The sequence below is a fragment of the Xenopus laevis genome, chromosome 9_10S (assembly GCF_017654675.1).
Source record: "Xenopus laevis strain J_2021 chromosome 9_10S, Xenopus_laevis_v10.1, whole genome shotgun sequence".
NCBI lineage: Eukaryota > Metazoa > Chordata > Amphibia > Anura > Pipidae > Xenopus > Xenopus laevis.
The window spans coordinates 36,732,998-36,749,878 of NC_054388.1; the positions used below are offsets into that span (position 1 = coordinate 36,732,998).

Below are 16,881 nucleotides of genomic sequence, written 5' to 3' on the forward strand. Positions count from 1 at the left end.
ACCTGGTTAATATATAATACTAGTCTAAAATCCCTCACTGGACACTTGGTTCTGGTTGTTTGAGCAATATTGCTTGTTGGCAAAATTGTAGAAATGTGTAATTTGTCTTTAAAATACCAGATAACTTGTAAAACCAATGGTAGAGACATGAGTTATTTGCACCTTGTTGTATATTTATGTGGACTCCAGACACCTATTGGTGGACTAAGCCTGGAAAAACTGTTATGGGCTTGTTTGTCAGATTGGCACAAACTGTAAAAAAAATGCTGATTTCTAAACAGAGTTTTATATACAACAAAATGTTTGTGATAAAATGTAAAGGTTGGTGTAAAGGTTGGTGTTACTTTTATTTGTAGACATTTCTCCCAACATATTAGTGCTGATTTCATGCACATTAGATGCCAGTCTCAACCCTGGTTTGAGTTAACAGAAGCAGAGATATGTGCTGTGCTCCATTCACTTCCTATTGCACCAATCAATTTGTGATATTTACCTACATGGTTAATTTGTTCCCCTCTATAGACACCCCTCTTCAGATATCATTACGGAGTTCACCTCAGGATGGCAAGGCAGAGAGGCTAGGAGAAAAGAGAAGACATTCAATGCATGCCTCATATACTTCAAACTCTTATCGTCCTTCTCTCAAAGAGAAGAGCAAGGAGGAGAATCAGATCCAGAAAACACACAGCAAATCTGACAAACCGTCAAAGAGTGGTAAGTAAACTGCCATAGAAGGGGGATTAGATCAACACCATGATTCTCACTTTGTTTGAGGGAAATTTAAAAGGTTTTCAATAGCACATGGTAAAACTCCTAGACTTTCGATGAGGTTTGTGGGGATTTTTTTTATGGGGTTGGTGTGAGATTGTCATTTTCTTGTCTTGATTTGCACAGTTAAAGACAAAGAAAAGATAAGAGAGAAACTTAAGGATTCATTGAATCTAAAGGCTAAAAAGAAAAAAAAGAAGAAAAAGAAATGCAAATTAGGTAAGCTTTCATCTGTTTAAAGGAGAAGGAAATGTCTTTTTACTTGGGGGTGCCAAAAATTAGGTACCCCCAAGTGATCGCATTTACTTACCTGAAACCCCAGGCCAGTGCACCTATTAGGAGAAAACGACGCCGGCCCAGGATTCTTTCAGCGAGCACCACGGAGCTATCGTCTTTTTGCTTCTTCATTCTTTAAATGTCCAGGGCAGACACCCGTGCAGTAGAAATAAAAATAACCGACTTTTTTGTTAAAGTTGGGTTCTTCGCTCTACTGCGCATGCACAGCTGCGAGAAAAAACAAGAAGCCAAAACAAGAAGGTAATCAGTGGTGCTCGCTGGAAGAATCCCGGGCCGGTACAGTTTTCTTCTAATAGGTGCACCAGCCTAGGGGTTTCATGTAAGTAAATGTGATCACTTGGTGGTGCCTAACTTTTGGCAAAAAATTTTTTCTTCTCCTTTAAAGTGCAATTGACAATTGTCCCTTTCTTACCTTTGATGATGTTTGGGAACTGCATGTTGCTTCTTCTGGGACCCCAGTACCCAAAACAAATTCGATGCAGTAGGGGCCTGATTTACTAACATTCATGTTTCTATTTTTCCACAAATTTTACCTTTTCTCAAAAAATTCAGGTGGAGTGCTAAACTCCACAGGAGATTTTGTAGGATGGTGTTGGATCAACAAAACAGATATTGTGGTGGCATGAGTCCAAATATAATGGAAGTGATATATTAAAATCTCAGGTAAATTACATGGAAAACTTTCCATCTAACACAACAATCGGATGTGAACACTACATGCTGTGTCTTCATCCAACAAGATAAAATCAGATGGTACATTGACTGTGGGATGTAGATGCATGAACAAACGACACCATCCAATTATATTATAATATATCCGATTATATTCTAGCTATAGTGGAATGCGATTTTATAGCACCCTACAAATCTCGTGGTGTTGCATGGCAAGATCAGAAAAAATCTGCCCCACAAAATCTGATCAAAATCTCCAGTGTAGTTTTACCCTAAAACTCTAAAAATTCACGATTTTTGAAATCATGTAAAACTCTTAATATGAAAAATTTGCCACATAAAACGCTAATCGCATTTGCCCCCCTTTTTTTTTTTTAAGCCAATCAGACTATTCAAGGTTTTCAGGTTCTTTTCCCTCTAGCAATTGTCCAAAGCACTTGAATTTTTAGAGGTATTCAGGTTTTTAGCGCAACGTTAAGTGTTCTTTTCGCACTTTAAATTTTCAATATTTCTAAATAACCTTCGTAGCATCCTAGGTTTTAGAATAAATGAGTTTGACCATGGTTTCAAAAAGTTCTAATACCACTAAAATTCAACCGTTAATAAATGGGCCTCTCTATATTGTTCTATTATGTCTTTAATAGCACCTGATACTCTTTTCTCCTTTCACAGAGATCTCTGGTAGTGAAGAAAATCTTGATATATCGCAAGAACTGTCTCCCAAAAAAACGCAAGTGATCAAACAGAGTCCTGATCTTAAGCCATCTTGTCAAGTGAAAAGTGCACCGATGAGGAGCTCAGATCATGGCAGAAGAAGAGACATAGGAAGCATAAGTGGTAAGGATGTGTTTTTAGTTGTGAAATACAGGGGAGGTCATAATTCATGGAGAATTATAGCACTGACTGCTAACCTTGCTTCGTTGTGAATTGTTCTCTACTGTAGTTACATTGTTAATTTGGGCTAAAAAAAGACCAAAGTCCTTTAAGTCCAACCCTCCGAATGTACCATAGTGCACATGTATACACATACCCAATACACACTCAATATATAACGATGTATACAAATATCTATACTATTTTTAGACTTTAGTATTAAAATAGCATTTGATAATATGCTTGTCCAAGAAACCTTCCAAGCACTTTTAAAGGACAAGTCTGCAAATTTGCCTAATAAAAGAAAATACAAATCTAGGAAGCGTTTTAATATACACAGGATTCAGTGCTTATAATGTTATTTGTAAAAACATTTGCTATTGAAATCGGCAGATGCCTAACTCCTGGTTGTTATTTTTACACAATGTTGCAAAAGTCTTAGTTCCCCAGCAAAGAAAGGTCTGTTAATTTGGTTTATTTTACATTGTTTCAAGACTCTGAGCCATCAGAGCAGAGAATTAAGAGTGACAGATAAACACTGCTTTCAGTGCATATACAAATACCTTTAAAAAAGATTTTGTAACAAATTTATATTTCAAAGTTACTTATAATTAGGTTTTCTTTTTAGGGCAAAAACCACTGTGGGGGCAGGGGGTTTCACATTACCTTTAAAGCGGTTCTTTACCTTTAAATTGACTTTTAGTATGATGTAGATAGTAATATTTTGTTACAATTTGCAATTGGTTTTCATTTTTAATTTCTCTGTCGTCTCAAGGGGGACACAGGGACAGATGGGGTTAAGCTCAACCCTCTAGGAGGCAGGACACTTAGAATAAAAAAGAAAAAGGGGGCGTGCCAATACCATGGCTTAACCCAACCTAGAACTAAACCATTCAGTTTTTAAGTGTCCTGCTTCCAAGGAGGATGGACAAAAATTCTTCAATGAAGTATTTTGTCAGAATACTGGCAAATGAGGTTTTTCATCCGGAGCAGGGCTACCTGTATCCTTTGTGATGTGCCTCCTACGAGGGATGCCCACCGGAGTCACTTCTAGCATTAGCTATACTGACAATCCTGGCAAGACATGCCTGCATTCCGTTATGGGAGAGCAGAGGGTCTAACCGGTGCGGCAAAACTGTGAGTATAACCCCTTCTCAGTGGTTTAACCTCTGCTGGCTCTCCCTCCCCTTCCATCACCTACTACGGCTGCAAATACAGCGCAGGCTTGGAAATCAGTCCTGCCCGCCGGTCTCGCCCCTTGCCTCACTGCTACTAGCGCATTACTGCCGTGCGCGATACGGGGGCTTCCCCCCCCTTGCGCTCTAGGTCCTTCTCTCTCCTCTTCGCCGCCGCTGCGATGCGGAGGAGGAAGGGACGCGCCATGCGTTCCAGCGCCATTTTGTTTTGCGCTCCAGGTGGAACGCATGGTTAGGCGCGCTTTCTCAGGAGGCGGCTCCTAACTCCCTCTTCCTTCCTTCTCATTCGCGCCGACTGCTCACCACGCTGGCGCACTTCTGAGGGCTCGTAACTGCAGGGGGCCACAGGTCAGAGGAGGAGATCTCCCCACTGGACGCGCGCAAGTTAACCCTTCCATTTCCAGGGTACAGCGCATTACAGCCGTGCGCAATTAACCCTTCCATTGCCAGGGTTCAGCGCATTACAGCCCCAAACAGTACCATTACTACCATTCAGCAGGTAACTCAGACACCGCTATAATGGCAGAGGGTAAGTCAGGGGGACTTTTCCCTAGGGCAGGGGGGAGAGCACCAGCAAAAGCAGCAGCACAAATTACATATTTCACCTGCAAAAACTGCCAGGCTAAAATAAAAGGAGGTCAAGGTGAGCCCCTCTGCAGGTCTTGCAAAAAGGGGGTGTCTTCTGATCCTACTCAGGTAGACAACCCTGATCCTGGTGACAGCACGGGGACTCCGGGGGGGACCCCCACTCCTGAGGTCTCTGTCCCAGACCCCTCCCCCGGACCCTCTACTGAGCCTCCAGCCCCCCTTTGGGCGCTTCAACTTTCTCAGTCCTTAGCTTCCTTACAGAATCTCCCATCCATTGCTGATACTCTAGGTAAAGCCTTGGCCAAGCTGGACCATAAATCCAGCGGCAAACGCAAAAGATCGGAGAAGTCCAAGGGTCACATTAGTACCCATACTCCGTCCGAGGATTCCGCCTCTGGAGGGGAATCCTCTCACTCCGACGGTGAATTGCCCCCTTCCGAGTTCTCTTCGGACGCAGAGGAGGTCAACGAGGAGTCCGCGGGCCGTGACGTTCAACATGACGTCGATCGCATTATTCAAGGGGTTACCGAGATTCTCAAGGTTACCCCTTCCACGGAATCTCAATCTCAATCATCCAGCTTGTTTAAGAGGCAACATAAGTCTTCCCTCTGTTTCCCCTCTCATGAACAACTTCTAAGCATTGTTCAGGAGGAATGGAACTTTCCAGAACGTAAATTTCAGGCTACTCGGAAATTTTTGAAATCCTATCCCTTCTCTAGGGATCTGGTGGACAGATGGTCCTTGCCTCCAACTGTGGACGCCCCGGTCTCCAGACTTTCGAAGTCCACGACACTACCCGTTACCGATGCGGCGGCCTTTAAGGATCCGTCCGACAGACGTCTCGAGGGGTTCCTCAAGGCTGTCTACTCTTCCGCGGGTTCTACCCTTCGTCCCGTGCTAGCTTCGGCCTGGGTGGCCAGAGCCATCCAAGCATGGGCAGAATCTATTTTTTCCGATCTGCAGGATGGCGTTCCCAGGGTCGACCTTATAGAATCCGTACGTTCTCTAGCTGAAGCCTCAGCCTACCTGTCCGACGCTACCCTGGACACGGCTCAAATTACCGCTCGCACTTCGGCCCTTGCTGTGGCGGCACGTCGAACTCTATGGCTAAAAAATTGGGCCGCCGACACTAGCTCCAAGAAGTCCCTCACTTCTCTTCCGTTCAAGGGTCAACGACTGTTTGGTGAGGAGCTTGAGAAAATTATCTCTCAGGCCACCGGGGGTAAGAGCACCTTTCTCCCACAGTCTAAGAACAAGTCTTCTACTCCGCCTCGCCGTAGCAGATTTTTTCGGGGTCAACCTACCCGATTCTCCAGAAGATACAGTCCCTCCGGGCGTTCCAATTTTCGCTCCAAACCAGCTGACAAAGGACGTCCGGCTTGGAAATCCAACAAGTTCCACAACAAGTCTTCTGCCGATAAATCCGCCTCGGGCTGACGGGGCACCCCCTCCGGGATCGCAGCAGTCCTTCGGGGGCAGACTACTGCAATTCCGGGAGGTCTGGCTCCGGCACTCTTCAGACGCCTGGGTGAACGAAATCGTATCGGAAGGTTATCATCTGGACTTCTCTTCTCTCCCTCCTCGAAAATTTCTCATGTCCAGAGTTCCCACCAGTGCGACCAAGGCCATGGCCTTTCTAGATTGTGTCCACCAGATGGAACGGAGTGGCGTCATCACTCCAGTACCTCCTCCGGAGACATTCTCAGGGTTCTACTCCAATTTGTTCCTGGTCCCCAAACGCGACGGCTCCTTCAGGCCGGTACTGGACCTCAAATTTCTCAACAAATTCATCAGGTCTGTCAAGTTCAAGATGGAAACCCTTCGATCCGTCATCCGGGGGATGGAACGAGATCAGTGGCTGATGTCCCTGGACATCAAAGACGCCTATCTCCACGTACCGATCTGGCCTCCTCACCACCAGTATCTGAGGTTTGCCTTCAAAAATCGGCACTATCAGTTTGTGGCTCTTCCCTTCGGCCTGTCTTCTGCCCCCAGGGTCTTCACCAAACTCATGGCGGTGACCGCGGCAGCCCTGCGACTCCAGGGCATCTCCGTGACGCCTTACTTGGACGATCTGCTCCTGAAGGCCAGGACGAAAGACAAGAGCGAACGGGATCTTCAGAAAGCCATTGCCTTACTTCAGGACTTCGGCTGGACCATCAATTGGAAGAAGTCCAACTTGCTTCCCTGTCACAGGATGATTTTTCTGGGACTCGAGTTCAACACTCGCTCAGAAAGAGTGAGTCTCCCTCCGGACAAACAGGAGAAGATCAGAACTCGAGTGCAATCCTTACTTCAGACCCCCAAACCCTCCATACATCTCCTTATGAAGGTTCTCGGTCTCATGGTTTCATCGATCGAGGCGGTCCCCTTTGCACAACTGCATCTTCGCCCGCTTCAAGCCAACATTCTGGCCGCCTGGAAGGGAGGTCCGTTATCGCAGAGAATCTCCCTTCTCAACTCGACGAGGGAGTCTCTTCTTTGGTGGCTCACGCCGACCAACCTGTCCGAGGGTCAGTCCTGGGCGACCCCAGACTGGTTAGTGATAACTACGGATGCCAGTCTCCAGGGCTGGGGCACAACGTGGGACAATCGGTCAGCACAAGGGCTATGGGCCCCCGAGGAGTCCAAACTCTCCATCAACGTTCTGGAGCTAAGAGCGGTAAAACTGTCTCTCCGACACTGGTCGCCCCATCTTCAGTCCCGGGCCGTACGGGTGCAAAGCGACAACTCCACCACCGTCGCATACATCAACAGGCAAGGCGGGACCCGCAGCAAGGCCGCCTTGGCGGAGGTTCAGCAGATACTGCACTGGGCGGAAGCCAGCTCGGTAAAACTTTCCGCCATTCACATCCCGGGAGTGGACAACACCAGCGCCGACTTCCTCAGTCGACACCTTCTGGAACCGGGAGAATGGGAGCTTCACCCGGACACGTTCGCGGAAATCGTGGACCACTGGGGTCTACCGGAGATCGACTTGATGGCGTCCAGAGTCAACCGCAAAGTACCCGCCTTCTTCGCCCGCTCCCGCGATCCTCTGGCAGTGGGAATAGACGCCATGACTCAGACCTGGCGATTCGACCTCGCCTATGTCTTTCCTCCTCTTCCCATGCTACCTCGGGTGCTGAAGAAGATGCGGCAGTCTCACATCACGGCCATCGTCATAGCCCCCTTCTGGCCCCGGCGCACTTGGTTCTCGGATCTTCAGGAGATGTCCGTAGCCCGGCCTCTGCGTCTCTCTCCGAGACCCGACCTACTACTTCAGGGTCCCATCGTCCATCACAACCCGGGCCTTTTCGCTTTGACGGGATGGCTATTGAGGCAGCCATCTGGAGACGACAGGGGATAGCAGAAGATGTCATCGCCACCATGTTGAAGTCCCGCAAATCCACGTCTTCGAAGGCCTACCACAGGGTTTGGCGGAACTATTGGACCTGGTGCAGGGAGACCTCTGTCCCCTCAGCGGATTCTTCCTTCATGGACTGTGTCATCCCTCGAGTTTTATCCTTTCTCCAACGGGGTCTGCAGCTGGGCCTGAAACTCAGCTCCTTAAAAGTGCAGGTTTCGGCACTGTCTGTCTTACTCCAATCCCGTCTGGCCATGGATGACGCGGTCCATACCTTCCTCCAAGGGGTGGCTCACGTTGCTCCTCCTTTCCGTTCTCCGACTCCTGGTTGGGACCTCAACCTTGTCCTGGACGCCCTTCTGGATCCTCCCTTCGAACCGCTTGGAACGGTCTCAGAGGACTGGCTTACTCGGAAGGTCGTTTTCCTTGTGGCAATCTCCTCTGCCAGGAGGGTTTCGGAACTCGGCGCCTTGTCATGTGATCCGGCCTTCCTTGTTCTTCACAAGGACAAGGCTGTCCTGCGCACTGTCCCGTCGTTTCTCCCCAAAGTGGTGACTTCTTTCCACATCAATCAGGAGATCGTCGTACCATCCCTGTGTCCGAATCCCAAAAATGACAAGGAACGCAGGCTTCACGCCTTGGATGTCGTCAGAGCCCTCCGTTGGTATCTGGAAAGGTCCAAGTCTTTCCGGCGTTCGCAGTCCCTGTTTATTCTGCACTCGGGGACTCGAAGGGGATTGGCGGCGTCTAAGGTGTCCATTGCCCGATGGATCAGAGAGACCGTTGAGAAGGCCTACGTTTCCAAGGGTCGTACTCCCCCGGCAGGTCTTCGGGCTCACTCAACAAGGTCGGTGGCTGCCTCCTGGGCATGGCGGAATTCAGCTTCTTTGGACCAGATCTGCAGAGCGGCCACCTGGTCTTCCGTACACACATTTACAAAATTCTATTGTCTCGATACCTTTTCCTCAGCCGAAGCTGCCTTTGGCCGGAAGGTACTGCATTCGGTGGTACAGTGAGGTGTCTTTATCTCGCTCCCACCCTGTTTCTTTTGTTGGGGCTGCTTTAAGTCCCCATCTGTCCCTGTGTCCCCCTTGAGACGACAGAGAAAACAGGATTTTTGATACTCACCGTTAAATCTGTTTCTCTGTAGTCGATAAGGGGGACACAGGGCTTCCCGCCCTTCAGCGAGTTGGACCGGTTGGTCCTCAAGTGAAAAGTTTTCCTGTTTACCAGTTCTGCATTGTTTGCTTATTACTTGCAGTCTCTTTGTTACTAACTGAATGGTTTAGTTCTAGGTTGGGTTAAGCCATGGTATTGGCACGCCCCCTTTTTCTTTTTTATTCTAAGTGTCCTGCCTCCTAGAGGGTTGAGCTTAACCCCATCTGTCCCTGTGTCCCCCTTATTGACTACAGAGAAACAGATTTAACGGTGAGTATCAAAAATCCTGTTTTGTGTTTTTGAGTTATTTAGCTTGTTCTTTTGCAACTTCAGCAATCTGGTCTATAGGGTCCAAATTACCCTAGCAACCATGCATTAATTTGTATAAGAGACTGGAATATAAATAAAACAGCCGGAACAATAAATGTGGAGGGAGAAGGCAAATAATTAAAAAAAAAAAGTAATAAAGAAAAATTGAAGGCCATTTGAAGAGTTGCTTAGAATTAGCCATGCGTTCTATAACATACTAAAAGTTAATTTAAAGTTGAACAACCCCTTTAAAGGCATTAATATAGTCTGCCATCACAACCTTACTGCACTCACCATGAAGAACTACCTACCTTCAAATGAATTCTCAATTCCTCAAGTCTTGATCTTTTCTATAAGAAAAAGTATCCCCCACTATCTGTCTTTAATGTCCTCTAATATACTTGTAAACAGTAACCCATTGCAAGCACCTTTTCTCCAGAGCAAATAAACTCAATCTCAACCCTTGTAGTTTATATTTTCCATATCTGTTTGCACGTCTCTGCACTCTCTTTAGCACATTAATATCCTTTTTAAAGTGATACTGACACTAAAAAATTTATTTTAGCATATGAATGTACATTAAATGTTACCTATAGGTCATGTTGATCATTTTTTGCTGAGAGGTTTGTTTTTGTAAATAATTGTTAGTTGAAGTTCCTAAGCCTGACTCTCTGACACTCTGACTTTGCCAACCTGACTGTCCCATCTCAGCCTGTTAGTTACAGTTGCTAATGCTAACAGACTCCTGCTGCACAAATATGGCAGCCCCCTCATACAGGAACATCGGGGATCAGACAGGTAATGTAAAAGGATCATGCAAATACTTTATGGCAAAGTTAGAAGTAGCTTGCAAAGACAATATTATAATAGATGTAAAAAAAAGTTTAATTTCAGGTGTCAGTATCTCTTTAAGGACTAGAGCCAAAAACAGCACTGCATTCTCAAGATGAGGCTTTGCCTGCGATCAATGAAGAGGCAAAGCGAAAGTTTTTATCCGTCTAGTTAAGCCTTCCCAATCCTTCTAATTTAAGGGTACCCACCAATGTACTACCACTGAGTGTATAACTCACGTCATTTCTAACCTTGCGCTTATAAGCATTGAACATGGCTCTGTAAAGTGGCAGCATCTTGAATGGAATTATAGTTTTGCATAATTTTTTGTCGTCCACAAAAATAGAGATGGTATAGGATCCATTATCCGGAAACCCGTTATCCAGAAAGTTCCAAATTACAGCAAGGCCATCTCCCACTGACCCCATTTTACCTAAATAATTAGAATTTCTAAAACATTTTCTTTTTCTCTGTAATAACAAAACGGTACCTTGTACTTGATCCCACCTAGGATATATATAACCCTTACTGGTGGGTAAACAATCCTATTGGGGTTATTTAACGTATAAATGATTTTTAGCAGATCCATTATCTGGAAAACCCCAGGTCCTGAGTATTTTGCTAAAAGGTCCAATAGCTGTACTTTTAGTGCTCACCTCAAGGTCATTTATAAACAAATTAAAATACAAAGAGACATGGACAAATGGTCCAGTTAGAAAAAAAAAAAAAAAATATATATATATATATATATATATATATATATACACACATACACACATACACACATACACACATACACACATACACACATACACACATACACACATACACACATACACACATACACACATACACACATACACACATACACACATACACACATACACACATACACACATACACACATACACACATACACACATACATATATATATATATATATATACATACTGCAGTATCTGTATCTTCGGTTTTAAATGAATAAATAACCTTTTTTTTTTTTTCAGACGAGGATACTCTGAGTGATTCCTGCACTGAAAATTTGCTTTGGAGCGATGACGATGACTACAATGAAGAGATTGATGTGACAAATGGCGATGAAGAACTAGAGGAAGAGCCCGGAAATTGTGAATTAGTACGGTGCATGTGTCAGGTGCAAGACGAGAATGATTTTATGATTCAGGTAAGCGTATTCTAAAAAGAAAAGTAAGTGAGATAAAACTATGAAAATTAGTTGCTTTCATACTCTACAGAGAGGGGGGGTGATACTGAAGTGAGATACAAAGAATATAAATCTTTGGTCAGATCACACAATGTGTGTAGAAATGCCCTGTGAAGTAATGTATAACATATTAACCTAGTGTAAGTAGGGGCTTTAAATTCCATTGAAAATTGCAACTATCGTGAAAAGGAAAATTTAATGCAAGTTTTAATATATACTGAAATAAGAAACTTTGGTTTGGTGTCTGATATTCATTGACAGTTGGAGCCAATATCTTATAAGGGGGGGCTCCCTTTCCTAGCAGATGAATTAGAGCTCATTTCAGTATAATGAAGCTTATATCAAATTTTCGCAATAGTTCCCCTTTAATTTTGAATATGAAACCTGCAGAGAGTTTAGTATGACCATTACAACTGCTATTGAGCTCATTTTCATAGCAACTTGTAGGCTATTTTGTCCCATAGGATAAGTGATATATAGAACAATGAATCATTAACCTTAATGGAGAAGAAAAGATATTATCATCGTTTGGAGGTTTTCCAACCCCCCAATCATTATAACAGCTTAACCAAGACCTGGGGCCAGTGCTCCTGTTCGCTGAACATGGTTTGCTTTGTATGCAGTGTGAAGAATGCCTTTGCTGGCAGCATGGTGTCTGCATGGGGCTACTAGAAGATAAAGTTCCTGAGAAATACAAGTGTTATATTTGCCAGAATCCACCAGGTACAGTTTGTTTATATTTTTTTCATGCTTCTTCTGACTGCAACATTTGACTGTGTAGTTTGCGTGGGACCAACCTGCCCCTTTTTTGGTTTAGGTCAGAGGCTAAGTCTGAAGTACTGGTATGACAAGGACTGGCTGGATAAGGGGCATATGCATGGCTTGTCGTGTCTGGAGGAAAACTACTCTCATCAGAATGCAAGGAAGATTGTGGCCACACATCAGCTATTAGGGGATGTACAGAGAGTGATTGAGGTTCTGCATGGACTGCAGTTGAAGATGAGTATATTGCAGTACGTTATCCTTTTTTTATATTTCTAAATTATATCAAAATTATTGAGATTTAGTTGCCATGTTTTTTTAAGGTGTAGGAGGCACAGTGCGGCCATTAAACCCTGTATTAGGTTGCATTACAACTGGCTAATGCAGGCACCTGTAGGGGTTAATGGCTAAAGTGGACAGTTTAGAAGTCAACACATTCTCAGTATACCAGTATGCATCAGAGGCATTGTTTTTAATACATACTGTAGTTACATTTAAATACCTTGAGCCCAATTGGTTTCAGATGCAGCAAACGAACCCACATGGCTCTATTTAGTTTTTGCTGCCCCTTTATAAGTGTTAAACGCCAAGATGCTCTGAAACATAATTAAGTTAAATGTCTTTTTTCTGGTAATAAATTAAATGGCACCAGAGAATGAAATTCTTTTGTTCTTTTCAAGGAACGTCTTGGTATATTTTCTTTTAAAGGGAGTTTAATTAACGTATAGGTGCAATTTTTGCAATTTGAATTAAAAAAAATAAAAAAGATTTCATGATATGAATTTTTACTATCATAAATGTATAGCAGGGGCTCATCCTGCTGTTCTGTCTGGGCAAGGGACTGACAGAGCTTTCCAGATCAGTAAATTAATCTTTTGCCATTTTATCCAACTCTCATCCAGACAGAATTCCTTTTGTTTTCTAAGAATATAATGGAGGATACACTTTCAACTCTTTGAATATAAAAATGTAAAACAGACAAGCATATATGCTCCCTATTTCTTCTTTTTTGTTCACCATCTTGATTCCTTTTATTATGTAAACAGAAGCAAAGAGCATCCAGACTTGAAATTCTGGGGCCAACCTTGGAAACAGCAAGCAGCGAATGACAAATGTTACATCAGGCGCATCGGGGAAGAAAACTCGTGCAAAGGTGACTCCACAATTCATCGGACTTACAATGGTGCCGTGGACAAACCCTCCCCCATTCCTTCTATGGAGGAATCTTACATAATGAGCGAACACTGTTACCAAAAACCTAGGACCTATTACCCTGCAGTAGAACAGAGACTTGTTGTGGAGACACGCAGTTCGGCATTGGATGGTGGAGTGGAGCGAATACGGCAGAACAGGGAAGACTCAATTGCTGAGAGACTTGGGTGGGAGTTGGACAGAGAGCTAATAAAAACAGAGAGCGAAGCAAAGCATAATTACTGTAAGGTGAGTCATTTGGTGTATGAATGTTATTATCTTACAATTATCTTATACTATACCCATTTGTCTGCTGTGAGTGACAGACAAGGGCTGATACTTGGATTTGTAACCCCATAACGGGATTTAAGGATGTTTTAGTCAGTTTCTGTGCCTGACATCCTAGTAGACATAAACAAAAGTTGCAGGAAATTAAGTTCCTCAAAGCCTTCAAACTGCCTATTGTCAAAAACAGTGCTCCTTATCATCAAGTTTAGTTGAGTTTCTTTGCTTTCAAATGCACAGCAGTGTTCGAGTTGCAGCCATTACTGTTTATAGTTACTATATTGTTCTGCAATTTCACTAATAATTATACATCTAGTACATCCCCACTGTTTTCTAATGGATAACCACTGTACTTAACCAGGTAAGAGAATGCCTGTCCAAGAGGAACCCTCCTCAAGAGGTCACGCATTCTCCGCCAATAGATATTAGTGATGGCGGCATCAGCTCACAGATACAGTGGCAACTCAACTTACTGGCACATTTGGAGTCTCTGCAGGATGAAGTCACTCACCGGATGGATTTCATTGAGAAGGAACTTGATGGTAAGTGCAGCATGTTTCTACCTCGTGTATCTCAGAGATAATATGCTGTATCAATGAAATCGGAGTATTCGATATGTAAGTGATAAAGAATGTTGGAGATGTACCTTGCTATTTCTCACAAACCTTAGAGCCTTGTAACTGTATAAAAATAGGTGAGAGGTGTGTTGTTTTATTTAGCACAGATAGAATTGTGGCCGGGAGATAAGTAAAGCTGAGGGTCAGGCCCCATTGGTTTACACAAAATACCATTTCCCAACCCTATTGCCAATATCAATACTGAGGGAACCCAGGAGATGCCCTTTACAATTTAAGTCTTCTTAAGAGGGGACAAATTTATTTTTCACATTGACTCCTTAGCTTGGAAGTAACTTGTCAAATGGGCTAAACCCTGTTGTAGCTCCATTGTACATACAATGTAAAACCACTGCACAAGATTGTATCCTAAGCTAATTTATTCTTTGCTTTAAGATGCTTTCCTATGTTACTAATGGACTTTCTTTTTTTTCTGCAGTGCTAGAGAGTTTCTTGGACTACACAGGAGAACTAGAGCCTCCAGAACCCCTCGCACGACTTCCTCAGCTCAAACATCGGATCAAACAGCTCCTGACGGACCTTAGCAAAGTGGAACAAATAGCTCTCTACTGCTCAACATAAGGAGCATACAATGTACATCTTGGCTGGTCTTCTATAAGGCTGCACAAGGCTCGGGCACTACAGAGCTTGGCAATGGCATGCAGACTGCATGTGCTGCAGACAGACTGCAGAGTTGAACAATGAAATGATTGGCCTCAAAGTAAAGGCACTCTATTGTTATACTTTCATAATTATAAGTAACCCCCCCCCCCCCCCCAAAAATTGTAGTTCTGCGTCTTGGGTCTCTTCGTTTTGTTGCCTTGGTTGCCATGATTTATTGCTTCTTCACTCTTTCAATGCCAGTAGGGTGCATTGTAGTCAAAGAAAGCCCCCTGACAAAGGAAGTGGTTGTTATTTTTGCTCTTAAAATTGTGTTTTTTCTAATGAGATTTTTTTTTTAATGTGACTTGAAATGTTGCCACTAAGGACAGTTCTGATTGCAAAAAATATGCATCATGGAGACTATCTGCAAATTGTTCCCCTGTTTTATTTAAGTGTTTGCTGGATTCTCTCGTTGCAGTATTTAATCATCGAGAAGTACAGTCATGACATTTGGTCATGTTATCCCCATGAGAAATGTTCTTCTTTTTCATTGTATTCTGTTAGCGCTGTGTTTGTAGCTATTCTTTATCCTGAGCTTTTTTTTTTTGGCTTGTTTGTACTTGCAATGGTAATGGTACACGGGCACTATACGGTTTATCTTAATGGCTACGGCATGATATGTAGAGAATGATCTACAGCATAACTTTTTGTATACTTAATTTCTAGTAAATTATGGCCAATCTGTGCCTACAGAGCAAGGGAAAATTAAATATATGCTAACTGAATGTGATATTTAATATGGCATTTTTTTTCTGCATAAAAAAATGGCTCATTCCGATGTTTAAATACTAATCTTTTTCAAAGAGATTATGTGCTCATCATAGAAAAGAGGTACTTAGTTCCCCTACAGTGTGAACTTCAGAAATCAGATCTGAGTTACAGCATTTTATCATTCCAGGAACTACAGAGACTTTCCACTATGATGTTGTCCAATTTATACACTTGGCCTTTGCCTCGATCCCCACTGGGTTTCAACTGCCATTTCTTCGAGAGAACTTACTAGTAGTATGTCGCACATACAAGTATGGTGTAACACAGAAAAATAGACCTTTTTACTGCCAAAGGGTCTACAACAAAAGACGGTGGTAGAAGTGGAGTCTGTAGGACTGTAAGAGTTTTGTTCATTTTGTATAGTCAGAATGAGAATGCTGCTTGCTGAAATTCTGGCAGTAATGATTCATTTAGTTTTTTTTGTTTTTGTTTTCATCCCATGAATGTGGTTGGGCTGCACTTGATTTTTAACGCACTATAGAGAGATGCCCAGCATCTTCCCACTGTCTTAAGGCAAAGTGTTTATTCCGTGTTTCTATTTTTTTTACTGTTTAAAGGGCCAGAAATGCCAGAAAATGAAAATGCCCTCTATGCATTTACGTGACAACACTTAGTGGTCGTTTTTACAATTCTGCATCATTTCTAGAAACATATTTGTATTTAAAATATACACAGCTGATATACCAGATAGAAATGCTAAATATTCCATTTCAATTAATGTTTGTTTTTGGTGTTACTGGTACTTTTCTAAACGTTTTGTTTTTTTTTCTAATCTTCCAAGGTTAACAGCCCACACAGAAGTACAATATTAGTGGCCCAGTAAATGGAAATTTGTGTAAATGTGATGATTTTCAATGTCATTTTTGTTCCCTTATGAAATAATTTTTGTTACCATGCAGTGTGGTATCAACGAGAACCACTGAATTTGTCATCAAAATTAAGTCTTTGTTGGGAGAGATTTTTTTTTTCTTAAAGTAACCGTTCTTCCTAAAATAAAAGAACAAGTGGGGAAAAAACTTTGCATGTCGTGTGATTAATGATCGGACAGACATTTCTGAAATAGAAGAATATTTTGCTATTGAGCAACGTATGTAATTACCATTTCCAACATCATCCATGAATGAAGGGCAGGTAAACCCCAAAACATATTCCTACTGAAATAAACGTATAAAATAAAGTTTCCTTTCCACCAACTTTCAGTGGTTTAAAAAGACATTCGTAAATTAAATTATAGTTCAAGGCAAATAAGTCTTTCTGCACGGCTAGTTCTGACTCTCGAAACCAAGTTGCAGAAGTCAGCCTTGTCCATTGGTGTAACTCCTGGGGGTTGGGCAG

At 43.0% G+C, this 16,881-nt stretch overlaps 1 protein-coding gene across 5 annotated transcripts in view; it reads left to right on the forward strand.

Moving 5' to 3' along the window:
* phf20.S (PHD finger protein 20 S homeolog) overlaps positions 1-14,886 on the forward strand; it is a 45,449-nt gene extending 30,563 nt beyond the window's left edge. For all 5 annotated transcript variants that reach the window (XM_041578986.1, XM_041578985.1, XM_018238429.2 and 2 more), the window contains 9 exons: positions 523-714; positions 895-987; positions 2,410-2,574; positions 11,046-11,221; positions 11,884-11,983; positions 12,078-12,273; positions 13,069-13,462; positions 13,860-14,040; positions 14,552-14,886. In XM_041578986.1, the coding sequence (XP_041434920.1) occupies positions 523-714; positions 895-987; positions 2,410-2,574; positions 11,046-11,221; positions 11,884-11,983; positions 12,078-12,273; positions 13,069-13,462; positions 13,860-14,040; positions 14,552-14,694 (1,640 nt within the window). In that variant the 3' untranslated portion in view covers positions 14,695-14,886. The remainder of the gene's footprint in view (positions 1-522; positions 715-894; positions 988-2,409; positions 2,575-11,045; positions 11,222-11,883; positions 11,984-12,077; positions 12,274-13,068; positions 13,463-13,859; positions 14,041-14,551) is intronic.
* The last annotated feature ends 1,995 nt before the right edge of the window (positions 14,887-16,881 follow it).